This window comes from Orbicella faveolata, unplaced genomic scaffold (assembly GCF_042242905.1).
Source record: "Orbicella faveolata isolate gen_17 unplaced genomic scaffold, um_ofav_v1 contig_14, whole genome shotgun sequence".
Taxonomy (NCBI): domain Eukaryota; kingdom Metazoa; phylum Cnidaria; class Anthozoa; order Scleractinia; family Merulinidae; genus Orbicella; species Orbicella faveolata.
Window position 1 is genome coordinate 7464722 of NW_028301541.1, and position 24294 is coordinate 7489015.

The 24294-nt window shown below is 37.8% G+C and overlaps 3 protein-coding genes across 3 annotated transcripts; 1 reads left to right on the plus strand and 2 right to left on the minus strand.

Annotated features, from left to right (window-relative positions):
• Nucleotides 1-2132: 2132 nt before the first annotated feature.
• LOC110062348 (EF-hand calcium-binding domain-containing protein 7-like) lies at nt 2133-15343 on the minus strand. Its single transcript, XM_020769223.2, has 13 exons — nt 14843-15343; nt 13601-13666; nt 12838-12983; nt 8506-8592; nt 7966-8130; nt 7158-7293; nt 6204-6295; nt 5602-5756; nt 4631-4764; nt 4328-4476; nt 3544-3759; nt 2757-2864; nt 2133-2314 (listed from the first exon to the last, which is right to left on the minus strand). Exons 1-13 carry the CDS (start codon nt 15048-15050, stop codon nt 2240-2242), a joined length of 1737 nt encoding a protein of 578 aa, XP_020624882.2. The 5' UTR covers nt 15051-15343; the 3' UTR covers nt 2133-2239.
• Nucleotides 15344-17191: 1848 nt separating this feature from the next.
• Nucleotides 17192-18671, plus strand: LOC110062347 (uncharacterized). Its single transcript, XM_020769222.2, has 2 exons — nt 17192-17350; nt 17516-18671. Exons 1-2 carry the CDS (start codon nt 17255-17257, stop codon nt 18368-18370), a joined length of 951 nt encoding a protein of 316 aa, XP_020624881.1. The 5' UTR covers nt 17192-17254; the 3' UTR covers nt 18371-18671.
• Nucleotides 18672-19798: 1127 nt separating this feature from the next.
• LOC149113790 (uncharacterized) lies at nt 19799-23793 on the minus strand. Its single transcript, XM_089287467.1, has 3 exons — nt 23466-23793; nt 22037-22084; nt 19799-21500 (listed from the first exon to the last, which is right to left on the minus strand). Exons 1-3 carry the CDS (start codon nt 23644-23646, stop codon nt 20533-20535), a joined length of 1197 nt encoding a protein of 398 aa, XP_089143593.1. The 5' UTR covers nt 23647-23793; the 3' UTR covers nt 19799-20532.
• Nucleotides 23794-24294: the final 501 nt, after the last annotated feature.

The following is a 24294-nucleotide window of genomic DNA, read 5'->3' on the forward strand; positions in this document are numbered from 1 at the left end:
TACAATAAATAGCTCAAAAACTGTCTTTCAGTTTTGTTTATTTTGCCTAAATATCAAATCAGAGCCGAGGTAGGGTCGTAGGGGCCCGCGGGGGACTCCCCTTTGAAATGGTAGGGGATGCCCTGGGGAATGCCAATCTGGGTAAAAATGGAATAGGTTCGATTATCAGTCGCTATTCGGGAGAGGAGCCCGCGCTATTAGACCGGACCAGACCAATGAAAAAATTCAGGCTTGAACAGGATTCGAACCCATGACCTCTGCGATACCGTGCAGTGCTCTACCAACTGAGCTATCAAGTCAACTGGGATCTGGTCACTTTGTCTTCATATCTTTCTCCGCAGTTCAAATATATGATCTTTCAAATAGTCATTTGTATCCTTCGCCATCTACAGGTATATTACGAACTCACAATGCGACCAGCTGCCAGTTGACTTGATAGCTCAGTTGGTAGAGCACTGCACCGGTATCGCAGAGGTCATGGGTTCCTTCCTGTTCAGGCCTGAATTTTTTTCAGGCTTTAATTTCACAACTGCTTAAGTTGCGATGATCAATCATATCGTCATATCTTTCTCCGCAGTTCAAATATACGATTTTTCATATATTCACTTGTAATACGGGGTCTATTCAGCTCAAGTTACTTAAAAAACACTAACGTGCCATCTAAATCACTACTGTAAATACAGACTGACTCAGTCCAAAACCACGTGTTTGGGATCAGGCAGTTTCTTTTACATGCTACACATACAAGCAACACAGAAAGTGATTCATTCTAATTACAATCTTCGAAATAAACTAAGATAAAACTACAGGCCAAACCCAAGGTGATATGTGTAATGTTTAGAGATGAGATGAGTAGTGAGGGGTGTGTTAGGTATGAAGTAGTACGGATATAGTAGGAATGAGTAAAGAACTCATAAGATGGGTGACACTGCCAAGAAATTATATACAAGGCTCAAAAGGCTCGTTAAAGTGTCAAATATTCGCTGGTAATCTAAACGCAGTACGGATAGCTTTGCATAGCATGCAGTAACAGAGTGTAACTGACCCACGGTTAACGGCATAGCATGCTAATGTTGGTAACTTGAAAAACGATACTAATAGATAGCTATTATATTGCACTCTTGCTAGAATGATTCTGATGTGAACTAGATCCTAATTCTAGGTTACATACTAAGTATGAAGCAACACCACAATTATTTTACTCAACAGTGCGTAGTGGATTTCTATTGGCTTGCGATAGTCTTATGACTTTCATGCTTTAAATTTGGTCAATCGACTAAAATTAGGCTGTTACTTTTGCCTGAACCCAGCTGTGAAACTGATGAGTGGTTGTCATGTCTAGATTCATATCAATGGTATTTTTTAACATATTTAACTTTGAAAACTGAGGGATTTCAATTGAGTGGTAAATTTAGACAATTAAGACCGATTATGCGGAAGAGAAAATACTTTCTATGGATTCTGGCAAACTCTTACGAACTCTCACAATAAAATTACAATGGAAGGGTGAAATGGTACTATCAGTATCCACAGTATATACGGCACATTGGGAAACTAGGATAGATAGGGTTAGACTTTCTAAAACACCTTTCCTAGTTCTTGGTTTCGCCGTTTCGCCGCAAAGGTCGACTTGTGGCAAGTCCAAGATGGGGTCGGCATTTTCTGCTCAACCAACTACTATATAATATTATAATTTCGTTTGTAATTTAGTAACATCTGAACCTGAAGAAGGCTGGTCTGACCAACCGAAATATTGTGTTAAATATACGACGTTGTGTCAGCCTTGCAGTAGTCTTTGACTTCTCATTGTTTTACTTTTCAAGTTTGGCTGATTAGATCTCCTGTGAGATCCAACGTTCAATCAAGCAGGATCTTCGTTCACTGCTTTACAGTTTATTTAGTTTCTTATTTTCTGCTTGTTCGTTCAAATGTGAGCAGGTGTATAAAATACACTAAAACTGGAAATATGATTGTACATTTCCCGTCAGTTTGCGCACAAGACATTAATTACAAGTCTTACAACAGCCTGTTTAAGAAGTGCTCGCTCACGCATAAATACTTTGGTTATTTAATATTATTTTGCAGCACTCGTAGCAGTGGAATGGCGCTATTTCATCACACGGATTCTGATAGAGGATTGATCTACACTTTAATGTTATGATATCGCAGCATTTTTTGTATAATTTACATTTGTACATTGTGTAAACTGAGTATGGAAACTGAAAGCACACAAAGAATATCACTGTTCGATTGTCAAGGAGTGCTTCACACCCCACTCCCTCCGTGCGTCCTGAGGTACAAAATGGTGAACAACCTGCAAAAGAAAAACAACGTAATGTTCATGTGGATTGTTTCTCACAGTTTACTCTTACTAATCAGGGACCATATACGGACCTAAGAAAGCTTCTTATTCTGACCACTGTGAGGCACATTCAAATAGAGCGAACTGAGGACAAAAAGTAAATGACGATTAACTTCCGAGTTGCCTTTTGCCTCTGTTTCAAAACGAGTCTTCGTGCGAAACCATTCATATGGAAATGTGTTCCGCCTACAGGTTCATTTTCAAATGAAAGGTTTTGCACGAAGACTCGTTTTGAAACAGAGGCACAAGGTAACTCGGAAATGGCCTTTGGGGTGGAATTTGGATGATTACACTAGTATCTTGAAAATCTAGAAATTACGAACACAATAGAAAGGATCAGCAAAGATAATATACTGCTAATAATAATGACTAAAGTTGACATAATTCGATTTACCCCTGTGCTGTTGGCCTCTAGCTTTATTGTGTAGTCCAGGTCACCTCGGTGGCTTAAACAGTTCTTACTGTTGCTGCAATCCACTCTGACAACGACATCACTGTGAGACTGGGAACGGAATACATATGTCACTTTATAACTACACATACAAACTTTGCCAAATATACACCCTTGTCGCGTCTGCCAAACCACACCAGTTTGTAGTTTTATAGAGCGTTGTTTTTCATGCGTGTGTGTAGGCACTGTCGTAAAAGCAAAACCCATAGTAATCACTCTGGCCAGTCACAAAGGACAGAGACAGTCTAATGAACCAATCAAAATTAAAAGCAAATATAACTAGCTACAACTAGCTGGCATGAAACGCGGGAATACTCGTGCGAGCGAGTCACGATTGGTTTAGGTTTTACTTCTGATTGGATGACAAAAGTGGCGTGAATTGTTTAAAGCCAATCGCTTAGGGTGATAGACTTCTGCGAAACGAAAGCAAACACCAATTACTTTCAGCACTCAAGTGAACACGGCTCTAGGCATACATTTAAATTGTCGACTAATATAATAGTTAACTATTGAGCCTCATCTCCACGAGCTGCTCATTGCTACATGTATAAACTGGTCACTCTGTGGAAAGGGCCGGGGGAGGGAGGTCGTACAGTGATCACTTTCATGTTCTTCCACATTAAATCCCCAAATCTGAAGGAGTACTTTTTGTACACCACACAAAAATATGTCATATCTATCACAGATCCTGATGAACCTTTAGATACAGTTGTAGTCACAGCAGTCTTACCGTATTCTGTAGCACCAGTGTCACTCTTATGGCACTCTCATACTTGTACAAAATAAGATCTCTCATTCCTCTTACATTCTCCTTTTTGGAGATGTTATTAAGTACTGAAGTCACTACAGCTTTCTCCACGACATCATTTCTGTTCTCTAGGATTGAGTTCACTTGTAAAGTTGGCCTACACTTGTTAGAGAAAACCTCTAGCAAAAATGGACATGACTGTAAAGTTAAAGATGAAGATCATTTGTTACGACTTTTTACTTGACTGTGTTTGACTGAAAGTTAATACTGTAATGTCCCTGGGACATTCGTGATAGAACGCTAGTAGATTTATACTAATAATAAATAAACCTGGTACAACATGTGCATTTACCTCCTCTGCAATATCTATATCCATCATACCCTGATAATATCCTTATATTCCATAAAAATTGGTGATAATACGCCCTGAGATCAAAATGCTTTTATGGTAGACTTACTGGGTGATTCTATAGAACATCCATACCTATACCGCCGGCACCATCTTCGAATTCCGAGGGAGATTGGTGGTTTCTTGGACTGGAATTCTGAAGGCATAGTACAAGCTGTTCATGCGCCTGTGGTTGAGTATGGATATTTTCTGGAATCGCCCATTATTAATTTCAATTTTTTTTGGGGGGGGGGGGGCGGGAGGGGCGGGAGGGGGATCCCAAGGGGAAGAGGCTATTATCAGCATCACATACAAAATAGTCAGCAATTTTGCATTTCAAAATTGTTTGAGTTAATCCCACAAATATGTATACTGTACCTGATCTAACTCAAGAGCTTTGTTGAAGCCCATGTTTTCAAGAGTCAGCCATAAGTCATTGGGATCACCATCAGCATCTTGAGCTTCCATCATGTTCAGGTCAAGGAATCCCTTCAGAGTGATCTCATCGTCTTTCACTTCAAAATTATCTAAAAAACAATAACAGTGTGTAACAAGTTCAGTCTTAGTCAGACTAAACACACAGGTCTCAGGAAAGGCCTGAACATTCAACACCTACAGACAATCTTCTACAGGCAGTTTGATTCATCCATTATAAAATGTTTTTTTTTTTTTGGCAATTACCTTTCATGATTTCCCATGCATCGTCATCACATTGTTCACCACCAGATTTCATCTGAAAAAAGTCAAATTCTTCCCGACTTAAGTATCCATTGCCATCAAGGTCGCAACGGTCAAAGATATCAGTTAGAGCTTCCCTGCAAAACAAAGTAAAAAATATTTTGCAAAATTGTCGACCACATGTAGAGGAGGAAATAGAATTTTTGCAAAATGCAAAAGATCCCAAAATTAGGAAAATTATTATTTTTTCCATGGCATTACAGTTTCATGTACCGGTAATACAAATTAATGATTTTCTAGACTTTGTACAGTGTATGTGTGTGTGTGCAATTTCAATTGTAGGTATTATAATTTCTAAGTGTACAAAATATTCCAAAACATAATTTCTGTTATTAATTACATTTTACTAACATATTACTTTTTGGATCCATTAAATACAATAAAATATGTTATTCTTTTTAATCTTCCTCCTTCTTTTGTTCCTTAAAGATGATTTCCAGTCCGTACTGTGCAGTCTCAGCACCCTTATGTTTATGAACATTTTAATGTCTCACTCGATGAATTCGAATCAATGTTATTCGTTATGAACCACACACCTTATCTTTTCAGGCCTTTCAAATTCTTTTTCCAAAAGCTTCATTGATTTTTACAGCTGTGAAGTTGTTTCATCAAGTAATATGAGAAAGAAAGAAGCATAAAGCTTCAACCACTTTGCATCCATAATGGTGGTTGTTTAGAAACTTTGATGTTACTTCATGTAAGTAGTTGCAAAATGTTTACATTTTGTGATGTCTTGCGTGAAACAAAACAAAAAATGCAAACAAACTCTCGAGAGTGCGCAGTACAGACTGAAAATTATCTTTCAGTTTGCTCCATATTACATGTTGCAAATAATGAGTCTGCATACCTGCTTCAAATATATAACATAATTTAATATATATAAAACAAATTACCAATGAAAAAAGTTAAATTACCTAAACATCTTGCTAAGCTTCATATTTTCTCCAGAGCCAGTGGTAAGGTTGGCTTTTTTGCCTGGTGTGGACTTCCTGACAGAAAGTCGACACCCAGTTGTGAAGGAAATTAAGCTGTATGTTCCTCTCCCCAACTCATGATGAAAACAATATTTCTGCAAAAAGGCAACATAACACAAAAATAAAACAATGGAAGAAGAGTACATAAGTCTTATTAATTAACTTGAATAAACAATATACTGTATTTCTGAATGAGAGCAAACCTTTATTGAGGAAATTAATTATAAGCAACTATTGGCAAGGTTGAGCAATTGATGTTACGATTGCCAGCAGTGTCCAGTGTTTCATTGCTAATGTCAATGGCTGAATTCCTCCATACTGTAACATTATTGGCCTTCCATTAGCTGCATTTTGAGAATCTCAAATTGAATTAAAGTTACAAATTTATTTTTCTTTTTAAGTTGTAAATTCTTTCAAATTTTGTAATTTGTTTTTAAGCAAAGTACTTACAGAATTATTATAACTTGCAGTTCCGGTCTGTGTTTATGGCCTGGCAGTGAAAACATACTCATATAACAAAATATAAATTATATAAAACTTACTGGTCCTAGCTTAGACTCTGTAAAAGTAACCAGCTCTGAATTCTTATCCACACAGAATACTGCCATGTCCATGGTTTTCAGTTTATCTGCAACTGGGTCAACAATGATGTAATGAGTATGAGCAAGTCATCTACTTCCATGTCTGAACAACCATTGAAACATACAATGAATGAAGTGATCCACATAGTTAAAAGCAATTGTCATGATTAATCATGACTCACAATAACATTATTATTGCTTTTAGCTTGAAAAATTTCAATGCTCTGAAGAGATTCACACATCAAGGCTACATAAAGAGTTATCTCCTGCGTGCTGGTTTCAAATAAAATAAACTTTCGTTGTTTGTTTGTTGCCAGTGCTATTTGAAGTCGATGAGACTTGAACGCATTTAGCAGCCAATCAAATTGTCTGTTCCAACGGCTTACAATCATACTGTGGGAACATGACTGGCGAGATCACAAACAAATTCAGAGTAATTCATTTACAATCGAGCTGTAATTGGTTTAAAATTCTCCAATGGTCCCAGTTGAAGGTGTTGTACTGTAAATCTCATTCAAAGATTCATTAGCTGACCACAGAAGAGTGGGATCAGGGGTTTACATTCACAGGTACATGAAGTAATATATCAAACACAAAAGGACTGTGTTTGACCACATTTCCGAACACCGTGAAGAGAGTTGAGAATACGACTTGGAGCAGAGTATTCTTGACGAACTTCAAGGTGTTTGGAAATGTGGTCAAACACTGTCTTGAGTGTTTGATGTATCTTCTCAATCAAAACTGAAACTAAGCAGACAACAGAGAAATGAAATCGTAAAAAATCTATGCTAATTAAGATCAGATATCCAAACACCGTCATGGTCACGATTTCCTTTGTTTAAACTTGATGAATTATTAATGAGGTTTCTACATATCATCTAGTCAATAATGTTTGTCAACACCCCAAACCAATACCTTTCTTATTAGCAGTGGGTTGGATAGTTACAAAGACATCAGAATCCTTTGTAAGATGTAGTTTGAACTGATGGCTGGTTATGATACCATCTCCATCAATAAAGAAACTACCCTTACTGCATCCTTGGTACCAATCCTGATAAAGAAAACATGACACAAATTTTACCACTAGGCCACCAATTTATACATGTAATCTTAGAACTGTAAAATTAATTATACTGCAGCAGTTTTCAACTGAGTGTCATAAAACCAAACTAATTACTTAGCAATTAGGCTACTCAGTTATCTCAAACCGTAGTAAAACCAAAACCAAAAACAAAGTAATTGCCTGATCTATATCAGACTATATATTACTAGCTACATGTAATATAATTATTACACACCTAAGTTAATTCAGGACCCCAATTACTAAAATCAACCAATCAGATTGTTGAAAGTATTGGCAGTTCAATATTTTCCAAGTTATCAACAAGGCACTGTCTTGCATGACATTGTCCAACAAAAATTTACTAGTTTTATTAATAGCTTACTTTTCTGGAAGAGTTATGTGAAAATTTAGGTTTCTTTTTCTTCCTTCTTTCTTATTTAATTGAAAATTATGCAAGCAAACACAAAGTCAATAAATTATATGCCCAGTCAGAATTGCATGCTTTCACTTTACGATGTCCCAACAGTCTGTGATTGTGAAAACGCGAGTAACATATTGAAACTGATTGTCATAATGTTCATCTTATTTTGTTACACACTACCCCCAATAAGTCGTCTTGTTCCTCAGCTCCTAGAATGAGAATATTCTTTTAACTTGTACCTTCAGGTTGTCAGGTTCCTGAATGTTTTGCTTGTTTATACTTTGTCTTTTATTAATAGAAGATTGTGGTGTGTACGAAGAAGTGGTATCATCGTCAGCTTTTGCCAGTTTCTTTAAGCTTTTCTGTTTACAGTCATCTGCTGTACTTACAAGCAGGGCTGCAAACTAAAGAAACACAACCATTTTTAATGGCTCTGTTATGTCATTCATTTTTCCGATGCAGCAAATCAAACTAAGTTACATGTATATGTACAAGGTTTTAAAAGATACAATAAAAAATGCAAAGCTACAACCTGCAAGACTAGTATTCATTATTAGTTTCCAATTGGCACTTTGGGAAACATTGCCTTTTTGGGTTTTAAAAACATAGGGCAGTGGTATTAAAGATGACAATGCAAATGTCTTTGATATCTTCTTATTGTCACTTACGGAAAGATTTAGCTCTAAGCATTAAACAGACTGTGCCAAGACTGGTTTTAGGTTTTATAAATAGTGTGTCACCTTCCAGCACATACATCCAACTGGGCTTTGTATATTTACCTCATTATAGTCCAGTTTCCCATCATTGTTTATGTCAGCATCATCAAGAATTTCTTGCACCTCAGATTTAGTCATCCTTTCTCCTTGCTAAAGGCAAAGAAACAATGACCGTAAACAATGACAGAAAGTTCTTGAAAAATGCTAGTAGTACACAAAATTCCAGGACTTAAATGTCAGATCTGTACAGAGTACGAGTAAGAAAGCAATTACAGTTAACCTGAATAACAGTCAGGTTTGCTTATTAAATTTAATAGCATTATGGTTAGCCAACAAAGTACACTGGTTAGCCTAATTTACCTTAGTTAGCTTGTGATTAGTTTATGATTATCATAATAGTAATAATAATAATAATACAGTGAAACCTCTATCAAGTGGACACCCTCGGGACCTTCCCAAGTGTCCGCTTAATAGAGGGTGTCCATTTAATAAAGGTTTATAACAATTGTGCAATGTTTGTTAACAATGAACATTCAATGGTTCCCCTATACTGTAATAATGTTCCAGGTTATTAATGAAGCTATCCAGAGTTCAAGTTCATCAGCTTTCATTACCAACTTTAATTTGTTTGTAATAATGCCCTTTCCATACAGCAACGATAATACAGGTACATTTAATAGACTATTTCAAGGACGTAATCCAATGCCACATTGTCAATTCAGTCTGGTGTCCACTTAATAGAGGTTTTTAACAATAGAAATTAGCCAAATGAAGAAGCTAGTCATAAAACGGGATAAGTGACGATTTTGGTTGCTTTTCTTTTTTCTTGCTCCAAATTAGCTGAATTTTTGCATGTGGTCTTCAATGTAATAGAAAAATGTGGTTCTGTATTTTTGTCGCTGGTTTTTGCTTTGTTTTCGAGTTAAAACGCAGGCAAAAAACTCGGCTTTTCCTAGCCATGTCTTTAGGAGTTTATTTGTTGAACAGCAAACAGGCAGACTGTTTATAGTGTATGAAGTCAAAACCGAATCCCACAGCATATAGAGCGGAAATCTGGGAACGGATTGTTTACACCGGTTATTGTGACGTGAACACAACACGTGAATCGATCGAGCGTCAAACGAAATGCCATCAAACAAAAAAGAGATGTGCTGCATTAGAGCTCTGTCAACTAATATCTTAAGCATTTTGTTAAAGTACCAGGTGGTTGAGAGGCATCATAAAGCCTCGATAAACCCGTAAGTCATCAGCACGTTTTAAAGAATCAAAATGTGTTCTGAAACTTCGAAGGCAGCTGATATACCGTAATCGTGTTATCGGCGTTCGAAGTCAGATCGAGCCAGGTAGCAAAGTCCAAGAGCAGTTCTTGCCCAAGAAAAATACCCTCTGGTGAGTTGTGGCCCATTTGCCAAGCGTTGCTAGCGTCAAAGTTTGGAAAGTGAGAACTGGTTTTAGACTTATAAAATTTGTCTTGTATCGACCGCCATGTTTTCCCGCGCACGAGATGTAAAGACCCTTCCCGGCATGCATTGCGATTACGTTCTGCGGACGTTTCTCGAACTGGTAACTAGATTTAAACATAATAATGGCCAGCAAGTGGCGATGGATTGTAACAGATCTGTGATCCAGTTTGCGTTGATTTTATTTCAAATCGGCATGATTTGTAGTGTTTTGAGCTTCTGGGATCAGGGGACATGCAGATGTATGGAGACCCGTACGTTGCGCAGAAGGGTTAATCTGTTAATCTGTCAGCCCTATTTATAGAGCGTTTTCACGTGGAGTCATCAAATTCTTAAATCCAAAACTAAACAGCCACCAAAGTTGTTATCCTCATCAGGCATAAGAGGTACCAGCGCATTTTGAACTTGGAAGTTATGGCGGTGCGTGACATAAAGCTACGATCGCGTTTGTCGAAAACTATGTTTTATCTCGTGATTTTTTAGCCATTGAAGACGTTGCCGTATTTGGAAAAGTGCTTGTTGAAATGTTTATTTGTTTCATTTTATTTTTATTTACACCTTTTTTTGACCTGAAATCAACATTTTTGAGCTTATACGTTGCATGAAATTACCATTTTCAGGAGCCCATCATGGGCTCCTACCATTTTGCTGTTTTCTAAGTGAAACCAACATCCTTGCCGTCACGCGTTAACGTCAAATCAACATTTTAACCTATTTAGACTTGAAATCAACATCATTGAGCTTATGCGCTGCGTAAAATTGACATTTTTCTGGTTTCTAAGTGAAACCAACATCCTTGCCATCACGCATCAACGTGAAATCAACATTTAAACCTTTTTTGACCTAAAATCAACATTTTTGAGCTTATACGTTGCGTGAAATTGACATTTTGCTGGTTTCTAAGTGAAACCAACATCCTTGCCGTCACGCATCAACGTGAAATCAACATTTTAAGCTATTTAGACCTGAAATCAACATCATTGAGCTTATGCGCTACGTGAAATTGACATTTTGCTGGTTTCTAAGTGAAACCAACATCCTTGCCGTCACGCGTTAACGCAAAATCAACATTTTAAGCTATTTAGACCTGAAATCAACATCATTGAGCTTATGCGCTGCGTGAAATTGACATTTTGCTGGTTTCTAAGTGAAACCAACATCCTTGCCGTCACGCGTTAACGCGAAATCAACATTTTAAGCTATTTAGGCCTGAAATCAACATCATTGAGCTTATGCGCTACGTGAAATTGACATTTTGCTGGTTTCTAAGTGAAACCAACATCCTTGCCGTCACACGTTAACGTGAAATCAACATTTAAACCTTTTTTGACCTAAAATCAACATTTTTGAGCTTATACGTTGCGTGGAATTGACATTTTGCTGGTTTCTAAGAGAAATCAACCTCCTTGCCGTCACGCGTTAACGTGAAATCAACATTTTAACCCGTATTTAGACCTGAAATCAACATCATTAAGCTTATGCGTTGCGTGAAATTGACATTTTGCTTGTTTCTAAGTGAAATCAACCTCCTTGTCGTCACGCGTTAACGTGAAATCAACATTTAAACCTTTTTTGACCTAAAATTAACATTTTTGAGTTTATACGTTGCGTGAAATTGACATTTTGCTGCCTTCTAAGTGAGATCAAAGTCCCCGCGGTCGCGGCGGGCCGATCCTTTGTTATGATAAACCGAGGCGAGACTTCGACTTATAACAAAGGCTTGGCTTGGTTATTATAACAAAGGATCGGCTCTGTTTATCATAACAAAGGCCTGGCTTCGTTTATTTGCAGCTTTGGCGGGAAAAGGGCGTTAGGTATTTTAATCAAAAGTGAACTTTGTCGAAAACGCTCCAAATTTCGCATAGAGTTTTGTTGAGGTATGTTTAGCAATGTCCCGTAGTTTTTCCGCTAAACTTTGCTTCGTTTTCAGGATATTGCATATGCAAAAAACCACTCGGTTTTCCTAGCGGCGTCTTTATAAAGCGAAGCAAAAACCAGCGGCAAAAATACAGGAACACGTTTTTCTATTACATTGAAGACCACATGCAAAAATTCAGCTAATTTGGAGCAAGAAAAAAGAAAAGCAACCAAAATCGTCACTTATCCCCTTTTATGACTAGCTTCTTCAAATACAATATATTTTTGTGTCCGTGTCCGCTTAATAGAGATGTCCGCTGAACAGAGGTTCATTATAAAGGGAAATATAACACGTTAACTTCGGGACCAGGGTAAGTGTCCACTTAATTGGGGGTCCGCTTAATAGAGGTTTCACTGTAATAATAATAATAATAATAATAATAATAATAATAATAATAATAATAATAATTGAAAATATTTATACAGGGTAACCACTTCAATTATAAAACTGATATCAATGGGGCCCTAGTAAAAAAAAAATGAAATGAATAGATTAAAAGTTCTACATGTAGTTTGTTTGTTTAGTTTTTGTTTTTTGGGGGGTGGGGAGTAGGGATCCTGACTTGCATGGCTTGTACATAGCTCACTGTATTGAAGCTTGCTGGCTTGCACATTAGTGATAAAAACAATTCACAACTTAAAATTTTGGCAGGGGCAAAGTCAAAGTCCCACCTGTCCACTTGTTTTAGGAGCAAGTGGATTTTCCTTTTCTAAATAGTCCCTAAAACATGTTGTACCTAAGAAGTAAAAATAATATTGTTTGCCACATGATTACCAACAAATATTCTGTTTTCACTGATTTTAAGGTCAAATGCAACAAAATTTGGACAATTTTGTTTTGTTGAAAAACCTTTGAAAAAAATCAGTTATACAAACATGATGCAGAAATTATCAACTCAAAATCTTACCATAATAGAAAAGAAGAAGAGTTAGTTTTCTGCCTAAAACTACATCGCCATTTGATAGAAACTAGAGATCTGAGGAATGCATGAGTGTGGTTCTGAGAAAGGGATCATACCTTGGTCAACAATGTAAACAGCTCATCATACGTTATAAATCCATCACCATTCTTGTCAATACATTTGAATGCCTTGAGGATAGAGTCCTTATTCAGGGGTTTTTCCTTCCTCATTATGTCACAAAAATCATTGTACGAAATACTATCTGTTCAGAAGACATAAACAGCAAGCATCATGACCACATTACACTCATTAGATAACTTAACTTAAAGTTATTATATAACTGAGAAAATTACTTTATTGTGATTGGCAGAGTGCTGGCAATTTAACACTAATTCTTATAACGCTTTCATGATTTTCCCACTCATATAATAGTAATCGGGTAAAGGCTCAAGCAATTGAGGATTCACACTACTCATGATTTTGAAAATTCTTTCAAATTGCTCTCAACTAAAGGCTCATGCAATTTTAAGAGAATTTTCAAATATCATGTGTAGTGTAATTGCACTCACATTCATACAATTACCTATATACTTATTTACTTGATGCAGTTAGACAATGTCATGTGTGGTCTGTATTGGGGAATATTGGTCTTCCGTCATTTTTCCCAAGTTTATGGTCTTCAACTGCAGCTTGGTTGAAGAAATTGTAAAAAAAAAACTCCACTAATATTTCCCCAATACAGACCTCACACTAGTTCACTAGCGAAATAATGCTAATCAATCACTCTGACTTAATTTTAGAAATACTCTGGCCGGGAGATGATGAGCATTTCCCCTTCCAGGAGTCAAAATTATCAGTCTGGTACTGTAAATATCTAACCTGTGTCATGTCTCCAATATTTTTGTACAAACTTCATTGAAGGATTTCTTCCACCAAACTGAAGGGCTTAAATAAAAAAATAAACAATAACAGGGACTGATGACAAAAAAATGTCCTTAACTTATCCTGACCCTATACTAGACTAAAATATGATTTTCCACACGTCTCAGACCTACACCACTTGCACAAATCGCAAACATACGAGGGTAGAGGCTGCTTACGAGCTCCTAACTCCAAGCATTAAAGAGGGAAGGGGACACTTTTTATAGCCTTGGGTGAGATGATACCACTAAGGCCTTCAAACCCTGATCACATGCAGCCACCCTGTTCAAGACAAAAAACTAATCTACTCAGGTTACTTCATGATCCAGATTTCATGACTGTTTTGAAGTCATTTTGATCTGTTTTGCTATTTCCAAATTATATATGTAACAGTACAAGTTCATTACCTCGCACTGAATACCATGTGTTTGTGAAGGCCTCACTTGCCACATTAACTGGGTGATAGTGAGGTCAATATGGTTTGAGATTTTCCCATAAAGATCTCAGTCTCAGTTAATAAGTGGTTAACAATTTCTAGCAAAAATATGTTCAAACCAATACCTGATTTGAGACACTATTGAATAGTGTTGATTTATACATACTCCGTTTAAAGCAAAAAACCCTAAAAACCATACCCTACCAAGCACAGGTCCCTATTTCAGATGAAATAAAGGAGTCCCTCTTCTCCTAGTCCCAGACATTCTTCACAGCACCTTACATGGATTTCAATCCCAATTTTATTCCAGTTTTAAATTTTCTAGGCGATAGATTAAAGCTGTATTATAGAGTTACTGATAGAATTTTTGAATTTGTGGATTTAGAGTCACTTGTTATGCTAAGAAACTGAATATTAAAAATAAATTGTCCCTTTATTGTTCATTCCCAAAGAAGCAAATCTTCTAAATTTCACTTTCCATAAATTCTAAAACTTTCGTTTTTCATACTTTTTTGAAAATGAAGTTTTTTTTTTCTTCTTTCGTTTGTTGACTTCAAAGTCGGGAAGGGGGTAAGCTAGGATGTTCTGGGGTGTTGAATTGTGTCTCATTATTACTTAAAACCTTGCTTCACCCTGCACCCTTCCTACCCGTACATCCGCTGTTCTCAGTTATCAACGACTAGCAACCAACATTAATTAAGTTAAAACATGCAGTAACAAGAACAATATAACGTTAACCGCTCAAATAACAAAGCAATTCTCACCTAGGATCAGTTCGTCAATGGATGTGATTTTCTCGGTTGTACTACTTAAAACGGCCAGGTAAGCCGCACGGCATTCCTTCATGAAGTTGTCAAATTTGGCGGTCGACTCACGCCGAACCTTCTCCGAGAAGGACACATTGGACGCTCTAGATGAAATACTAGAATTGGAAGACCTTCTAACTGGTCTCCCTAACTTTACCTCCGACATGTTTTGAACAATCTGGCTTAAATGTATTTCGTTTTATAGCCAGCCTCTATGTGTGTTTACATCTTCATCTTCACGGTTATCCGCAGCGCGGCGCCATCTTTGTTTGTTGTTTGAGACCGCTGACCTGCAGACTCAAAGCAAACCACCCAGGTTGAGATCACAATCCAAATTAATCCAGTTTAGCTAGTTTTAAACGTTTGCACGGTCGAACATCGAATTTTTTTTCCCGGGCTGGTCATGGTTCTTCCTGAGCTGACTCGTCACGCACTCCTTTTCAACCAGTTCGTTTGAGGACAGATCACGTGGCAAAGCGTACGCGTTCAGTCCAAACATTGGACAACCGGAAATAACAGTTTAAAATTCAAGACATACTACTGAAATAGGACGGATTTATTGGCAATATTCTCTGCCTCCAGAGCTAGGCAGTGGTAGAGCTATACATAAATTTAAAGAGTAACATATTTCCTAAATTTGAATTAGAGAAAAATGTTATTGGGTCTTGGTCCAGTGTGTGCTCAGTTATATTCCATGGGGAAATAAATTGAACAGAAACGAGTTAATTTAAGATTTTTTTCCGTGTTTGTCAAGATCACGTGGTATGTTTGTTTAGAATTCTTCTCGAGTGATGTCATTTTTGGTGATTTTAATTTTTGCCATTCTTGCGGCATACACGATTTGACAAGCGAACGTCCCCCAAAATATCTCCTCCCAAACATTCTTCCGCAAAAACATCCATATTCCAGTAGTTAAATCTGCAAGATGCAAAAATTAGAACCTAATTGAATACACAGTCTATGATAGTTCGAAAGTCACTAGTTCTCTAAATAAAGCTCCTACAAAAATATAATGCCATACACTCTTTCGTTTTCATAAGAATATATTTTATAAGAATATCAAGGCTGAAATTTGTGAAATTTTAAGAATATTTCAAGAATAGACCCAAGGCTGAGATTTTGAAAAGAATATAATTTTGAAAATTTGTAAACACCGAATATAGAAAAAAACCGTTTCAAATTCTTCCTTTCTCTCAACGGCAAAACTAGCCAAAAAGCAACAAAAACAGCATTAGCTGCACTATGTTACTTATAACATTTCTGCAAGCCTCATATCAGGCTTTGATGCCTGCAGGCTAGGCTCGATTTCCGCCGCTTTCGTGGAGGCTGGCTCCAAAATTTATACTTTAATACTGACCCAGACACCAAATACATTCGAAAACAGAGATGTCATTCACAAGAATATTTTCAGCCTAAAATCAACAAAAAAATAAGAATATTCAGCCTCGGCCAGAAAAACAATATTCTTATTATAAAATAAGGGTGTAATGGTGTAGAAGTGAGTCCTTCCTTCATCCATGGTTCGCAGTCCTGTTCACTTATGGAAACGCATTAAAGTTCCACATGTGATCAAGCCATACAAACATGTATGTGCACATATATTTGTCCTTTGACCGAGTTTTTAATTTCCTTTATACAAATACAGTGATGTATGGCTCACGGCCGACAACCAGTAATTTTCCATTTGTACAAACATGACAGTCTTGTGATCAATGCGAGTTAATTGTCTTCTTTTTATAGCACAACGTCTACATGCTGTCGATATTTGATCAATCATAGTTCCTATTAAAAATTTCCGAGTGGAATGATCTCATTAGATAGCAACTCGAAAAATTTGCACTATGTGGATATCGAGAAGGGCTTTTAAACAAATTCAACATAGTTGTAAACAAATCCCGCCATACTGAATATTTAGTTCTGTATTTGTAAGCGTTATCTGTGTCATTCGTGACCTTCTTGAGCTTAGTATTTTACCGCTGGGTTTTATTAAATTATGCCCGTGTAATTGCTTCTTCTCTCATATTTTCACAACCAGAAGAATCTTTTTTGGCTTGAAATATTTCCGCATAATTAGCGATTCACCCTCTTTTAGCTTCGTTTCACACCGACGTGACTCCTCGAACAATCTGGGCTGTTATGAACTCGCTCTGTTTTTATACCAAGCAGCTGTGTTTCTATTTTAGTCATGCCCATATATGGATAAGAAATACATCGTATTGGTTCCTCTTGATCGATTGTTCGATTGAACGAGAATTTTAACCAATAAGATGGCCATTAAAAAAGGCAAGTGACTTGTCAAAGGAAACCGCTTATTTAGCTGTGTGCAGTGAACCAAGGCATGCTGGAAACGTGCATAGCAAAGGTTCAAAAATGTCCTCGGTGGTCGACCCGTTGCTTTCCACTGTCACTCTCGATTTATTGCGGCCTAAAGAGACGTTAGGCAATCCCGAAGAACATTTCAGAAAGGTAAGTCTTTATGGATGCTCGTGGGATTGAAAGAGCAGAACTTGCGTGATGTAGCAGCTAGCAGACATGTACTGTAGTATGTTACTAGCTGGTCAATTTTGGAACTTTCGAAGAACGCTAGTGACAAGTAAACGAAACCAACGCTTTCGATTCTTGTTTTTTTAGATATGGTTCGACATCGATAGCTTGAATTTTTCACAATTCAATGGCAAAGTGGACCTTTTTGATGACGGCGGTGCATTTGACTCCGAAAGCTCGCTCGATTCAGACTACGAGCTGAATTACAACGAGAAATATTTCTGCCAGGAAGACCTAATCGAAAGCAAGCTGAAAGATACAGAGTTGTTGTATGAATTGCCATATCAACAGGATGTCATTTGCTTGGAACTACGCTCTTCTAGCCCTGATAATTTATCAAGTTGCAGTCCTACGAGCGAGTCTTCTTCTGACATCGAAATTCAGCTAGACTGCATTCAGCCTGGAGGACTCACGTGCGCCGATGTTGAGATGAAACCTGTCTGTACGACCATCAAACAGACCTCGGAAGGCACGCAAACTGACAACGAATCAATGAGTACCGAGTCTTTGACCAAACTGGCGAAGGCAAAACTGACGATCGAAGGTTCTGCAGGAAACTCCAGCTCTTCAAAGCCAAACTCGAATACATTAAAGGCAACTAGCTCTTCAAATGCTAATGATGCGAAGGATTCCACTGATCCAACCCCAACGCAGTTACCCAAAGGGAAGCGAACATTGGCAAGGACTCATAAATGTACATTCGAAGGATGCAATAAATCGTATACTAAAAGCTCGCATCTTAAAGCTCACCAACGAACCCACACGGGTGAAAAACCATATCAGTGCAACTGGAAAGACTGTGGCTGGCGATTTGCGCGATCCGATGAACTTACAAGGCATTACCGAAAACATACGGGGATTAAGCCATTTAAATGTACAACGTGCGACCGTAGCTTTTCGCGATCAGATCACTTGTCGCTTCACATGAAACGACATTACTAAAGTGTGCTATGAAGGACAAAAGAGAAACTTATCGTGTATGAAATTCCAGCTTGGTCCTCTATGCGAAGCTGTAGGGAAATGATACCCATCAAGTAATATTTACAATTTTATACTCTATGAAAAAGTGCCCAAACAAGAAAAGACAGTTAAGAAAATGGGTTCAATTGAATCTTAATATTGAGTTAGGATTTTAAAAAAGAAAGAGGAAAAAGCTTATTATTGAGGTGGCAAATACCACTCATAAAATGTGTACATTAATATGTCGGCAAAACTAAAATAAATGCATAGCATTATAAAATGACTATTTTCTGGTGTTTGTTTGTTACTTCATCCTGTTGCTCATCTAGACAACATCTGTGACAGAACTACCCTGTGGCATGTCGGAAAGTGTACTGTACCATAATTAAAGCAGTTAGGAAGATACGGTTTCCTTGTTTAAATTGGTGGCACTTTATCTCGTGAAAATATGCTTTAAGTTTTTTTTTTCATTTATATTTTTTGCTTTAGCTTCTTTGCAATGTGTGGAACTTGGCATTGTCGGTAATTTTATTAGAACAGGATTTGTGTAGGTCATGGAATTTTGTTCTGTCTTGTTTAAAAGGGCAGACATCGTATAAAATGGCTAGCATATTTCTGATTTGCATCATTCATTTTTCCTTATTTTTCTTTTCTTTTCTTCTTGTTTTTGCACAGCTGGAAATCTGTAAAAAGTGAAAAATATGTGTCATAAACGAAGTCATGAGAAACCCCGAGTTGGGTGAATTCCTGCCAACTGCAGAAAGGATAAAAACAATAAATTTAAGCCTTGGAAAAATGTTTGTTAGTCTTTGAAAAGTGCTAAAAAGTGTTCTTGAATTCTGTTTGGAAGCATTTTATCCACAGCTTATTCAAGAATTCAGCCTTCCATGCTACAGAATTTCTGCATATATCAGGCCTAAATACCTGTGAAGGGTCTGTAAAGATGACTTCATTCTGCAGATATCATGAATATGAATGGCATCCACATTTTGACTGACATTGTCCATAGTGAAAAACTTGAACTTATGGTAGTCTGGAGTCTTAATACTAATGAAGGAATTGAAAGAGCTCAGGACTCCAAGACTCTAGTTGATAATACACAGGGATGAACAAGGAAGATTGCATATCAAGGCTCAAACACTAGTGAAGTCCCTCTTTGAATCTCAAAAAAATTTAAGGTCTGTGAATAAAAGGTATATATATGTTTGTGTAAAATAAATTGTCGCAAAGCAAAAGATGTAAAGGCTTTTTAAGCTGACAAGTTGCAGTTGATGCAGAATTTGACTTTGCACTGTTTTTCTCTTCATTAGAACTGGCTTAACTCCACAGGCTTCTCAGGAACAAACATGCGAGAGCTGGACCAGTGCGATTATCCATGCCATGCAGTGTGTAAATGCGAGTGTCTGAGGACGGACCAGCTTCAAGAGTAAAACTCTGTTTTATCCAAAAACATCAGTGATTGTACCAATCATACAATGCTTTCAACAACATAAAATATCCCGCAAGTGACTTGGATTTTCAGTATAAAAATAAGAAAACTTGTTTTCAGGCTTAATGTTTAGCTATCACTCTAACATCGTGTGGTTTCCATGGCAACATGATATTTTTACTATTATATTATTTGTACTTTGTATTTGTACTCTGCTCGATGGACTTGAACAACAAGAATTAACATGACCTTCATGACAAATGACGTGACCGTCAACATTTCAGTCCAGAGTCTCAAGTCCACACACCAATCCTTATTTTCAGTAAGGGGATAAAGGAAATTTGGGCTAGCAAAATGATAAATACTTCAAGAATGGATTATTTCGAATGTCTTGTTCGTATTGGGAGAGTTATCTATGCCCGTGTTGGTCACGCTAATCAACGGATCACACTTCTATTTGTCAAGTGTCACGCTCGATTATCAACCGCTGTTCGGGAAAATGAGCCCCCACTCAACGTCCGTCCTCTCGAGGATCGAGGACCTGCGGGGAACCGAACTTTTCTCGAAAAATAAAGTGACATTCACTGGACCTTATTTTACGCCAGCTATCGCAAGTTCCTAACCTTAAGAGACCAGTCACACATTTCAACACGCACTGGTGAAGAAGCGAGTTTTGGTTTTGGCCGTGATGACGAAGAAATTGCAAACAAAAAGATCACGGGTTCTTGGAAACTAATTCCGTAGAACAAGGACGTGTCACAGCAATATTCGTGTTGACTGCAATACCCTGTTGAGGCCCTGAGTCTCCATGCAATTCATGAAGGTCTTCTTTCACCAAAAGCGGCTCTTTTGCTTGCTCAACCAAAAACTCTGGTTTAAGCGCACTTTGGACCGCTTTCTGATCTATAGCTCTTGAACTGACTGTCTTGTATTGCAAGTGTTTGCTATGGGAAAGTTTTGGCAAAAGTGTTAGGTTTTCCCTCAGAGGAGGGAGATTGATCGTCTTGACGTGTTTTGTTGTCTGTAGCGCCCTGTCAATTGGCAACAACTGCAAATACTTCTTGTAGAACGTTTTACGTGTGTCGTGACTGTTTTCTGTAGGAGTCTTGGGACTAACTCCCCCCATGACTGATATAACGGAAGGGTTGAAAATCTTTCTTTGGCACAGTCTTGTTTTAGTTGTGAAAGGTTGTTGTAGTCCTTCCATCCCTTTGTCAATCTTTGCTTTTCTTCTTGCTGCGAGTCTTCTCTCCAAGTTGCATATTTTAGAGATCGGATTCACTACGGGCTTAGAATATTCCTCACACCGACGTTCTCTCCCCTCCAAAGTCCTGTAAGGTTCGGGCGTGCCAACCTTGGCCTCAACCTCGTTCCCGGGACTTTTTACTTTTTCCGCTCGTCCTAATTTCAAAGGGAAATGTCCTGGAAACGAGGTTGCCTTGGACTTGAGCCCTGGCTGGTTAGTAACGAGATGTTGCCGAATTTCTCGAATATCTTTGTCAGGTTTTCTTTCTGTCAATAAAGGCATCATTTCGTGGTTGTAATATATATGCCGTTTCAAGCAGATTTCGAGTAACCGGCCAGAAAATGTGTTCATTGTCGACATCTCATTCAGCGCTGTTTGCAGCCGACTCTTGTCTATAGTTCTAGGTGGTACTTGACCAAATAAAGAACGGCACCATTCTGAAAGACAACGAACAAACTTGTAAAACCCATGAAAATGTCTATTAACCTAGTCATATTGAAATGCTTTAAGGAGGATACTTGCTTTTCTGATGGAAAGACCCGCTATTTGACTGCCTCCCTCCCTCGGGCTCCCTCTTCCCTCGCCGTCAGACGGATACGTTAGATGATTACAGCTTCTGTTCAGGAAATTGAGCCCGCACTTCCCATCCCTCCCTCCCTTGGTCGGTAGGAACGAAGACCGGACACGGCGGCATTGGTGTAATTATGGCCCAACAGAAACCCGTGACTTTGACGGAACTTTTAGTTGAAGCAAATGATCAGATTTTGAGGGGTTATGGCAACATGTATTACGCTGAAAAATAGTTGAGCTTTTGTTAAAATTCCTAAGATCGTTCTGCTATGAACAGACCGGTTAGGTCATTGAAAAGTCTTTGCCATAAACAGTAGTGCTCAAAACCCGCATCATGATTACCCATAGAAAAATAACCCCTAAGGTTTGTTTATACTGAGTGCTGAGAGAACGATTTGCTCACCTGTTGGGAATATTTGTCGTTCTTCATCGTTAAACCACTCGACAATTCCTAGTTATGTAAACAGTATATCGGGAAAAGAAAAAAAATAATAGTCAATATTCTCTAGTGTATTCTTCAAAACTTATCTGATCTTACTTTTCTGTAGACTTTCTCGTTCGGGCCGGAAAAATAACACCTTTGGGTTTAGAAATATTGTACCAGAAGATTTGAGTTTTGGAAGATCTCGCTAAGATCTTTTTCACTCGAAGCCTATTGCTTCCTGTCAGGTTTACCTTTTACGAATAAAAATGTCTCTGAGGAATATGAACGTGATAGTTCTGTGTTCTATCGAGTTTTAGTATAAATCTACTAGCGTTCTATCATGAATGCTGTTCTCTGATTGGCTACGCTACTCACGTTCTATTCTGTTGTAGATACAGTAAACACCCGCGTATAAGAACCTAGAATTTTTGGGTTCAGGCTGAATGGGTTCTTATATTTTGGGGTAGTTTTTCCGAACTCAGGCTGATTAGGTTCTTAGTAGGTTCTTATTTGTAGGAGTTGTCATAGTGATACCATTCAGAGAGCTACTGTAGTACTAGTATGTCATAATGGTTGAACATTTGTATTTTAAACCGCAAAAATGCCAAGCCTTATTTTTTAAACAATAATAAATTCAGTATCATAGGCTACCATATTTACAGTTGTATTTGATAATAATGTAAATTGTTAACAGCAATATAAATATATAAATAAAAACAGCAAAAATAAATAAAAACCCAATTTAGGGAATTAAAATTGAACCAATTTGAAAATAATCAAATACAATGTGAAACAAAATATTAATTTTCTTGCGTATTGAAATAAAGATGCATTGTACTGTACACAGAAAGAACAAACATTTTCTTTGGGTATCACTGTTACAGTTGGAATGAAAAAGACAAGCAGTAATGTGTATTTCACATGAGCAAAAGTCAGGGCACTCTACAGATTCAAGTCCCAAGGCTACACCAGTATAATTTTATACAGTATTCTATACTCTGTATTTAAAAGATTTTCAATTAAACAAATAATTTTCATGGTGTTTCTCAGAAATTTCACAATTTCTATCAATTAAAATCCAGTATTTTGGCTACAAAATAAGAGTGTTTTTTTTGTATAAGAACCTATTGTTCTTTGCCAGCCTAAATAGGTTCTTATATATTTGGGCATTAAAATGCCCAATTTCAGCCTGTAGGTTCTTAAATCACTAGGTTCTTATACGCGGGTGTTTACTGTAGTGAGTAGCGTAGCAACGTGCGCTGGGGCTGCTTCTTTGTCTGTGAAGAGGATTTAGATAAAGTTTTGAGTGACTAGTAGATTTAAACCAATCAGCGAGCATATTTTCTTCGGGCTGTTTTCAAAATATATATATTTGTTCAGAATATTTCAGTTTTTAAAGGAATCAGACCTATGTCGTCGTGTAGAAGAACGAGCTGGCTGATGTCCCATCCACAGAGATGTTCACGACGAGCAAGACTCAAAGAATTCCTGTAAGAAAGATATAAACACATTCTTAGGCCCTGTCCACAATACGCCGGAGAAATTTGAAAACGCAACTTTATTTCTACGGTTAGGCCTGCCCTCCACATTGATCCGCCCGGAAAACGGAGCTTTTCGAAAAATCTCTTCAAACCGGAGGAATTTGAAAACGCCGGCTTTGCGTTTTAGTGTGGACGGAAAACGTTTCGAAAACGGAGCTTTTCGAAAACGATGATGTCCCGATAATCATGTGATTTCCCTGCCCGAAAACAAATCCAAAATATATGGGTTATTGACCAAGTGTGAGGTCAAGATGGCTGGATATTGGCCAAGTTCTTTTTTTGCGAGTTTATGGACCGAGACGGAGTCGAGGTCCATAAACTCGCAAAAAAAGAGCGAGGCCAATATCCAGCCATCTTGACCGACCAAGCTTAGTCAATAAAGGATTTATTATATGGCTTTCGGGGAAATTTTTCTTGCGGGACACGGCGGGTAGTCCCGAGCGGGCAAGATAGCTCCATCTTGCCCGCTCGGATAGCCAATCACAGCGCAGGATTTGATTCATCTTGCCCGCTCGCGGAGCTTGCCATATAATAAGACCAGTTATTGTTGCGTTTTCAAATTTCTCCGGCGTAGTGTGGACGGGTCCTTACATAAAACATAACCATTCAGTAAAGCATGTCAGGCCCTCAGACCAGCGTTAAATAGCAGAATGTCCACGGTAGATATCACATTGCTTTCAACTATTCACATTATTA

Bases quoted from the DNA above. Each gene is read 5' to 3' on its own strand.
- LOC149113790 (XM_089287467.1), bottom strand. From the start codon at position 23,646: ATGTGGAGGGCAGGCCTAACCGTAGAAATAAAGTTGCGTTTTCAAATT. The intron at 22,085-23,465 runs GTCTGATTCCTT...TTACATAACTAG, and splicing joins TCTTCTACACGACGACATAG to GAATTGTCGAGTGGTTTAAC. The intron at 21,501-22,036 runs GTGAGCAAATCG...GTTGTCTTTCAG, and splicing joins ACGACAAATATTCCCAACAG to AATGGTGCCGTTCTTTATTT.
- LOC110062347 (XM_020769222.2), top strand. From the start codon at position 17,255: ATGTCCTCGGTGGTCGACCCGTTGCTTTCCACTGTCACTCTCGATTTA. The intron at 17,351-17,515 runs GTAAGTCTTTAT...TTGTTTTTTTAG, and splicing joins CCGAAGAACATTTCAGAAAG to ATATGGTTCGACATCGATAG.
- LOC110062348 (XM_020769223.2), bottom strand. From the start codon at position 15,050: ATGTCGGAGGTAAAGTTAGGGAGACCAGTTAGAAGGTCTTCCAATTCT. The intron at 8,593-12,837 runs GTATGATCCCTT...CTTTGCCTTTAG, and splicing joins TGTTTACATTGTTGACCAAG to CAAGGAGAAAGGATGACTAA. The intron at 2,865-3,543 runs GTAAGACTGCTG...TTCCGTTCCCAG, and splicing joins CACTGGTGCTACAGAATACG to TCTCACAGTGATGTCGTTGT.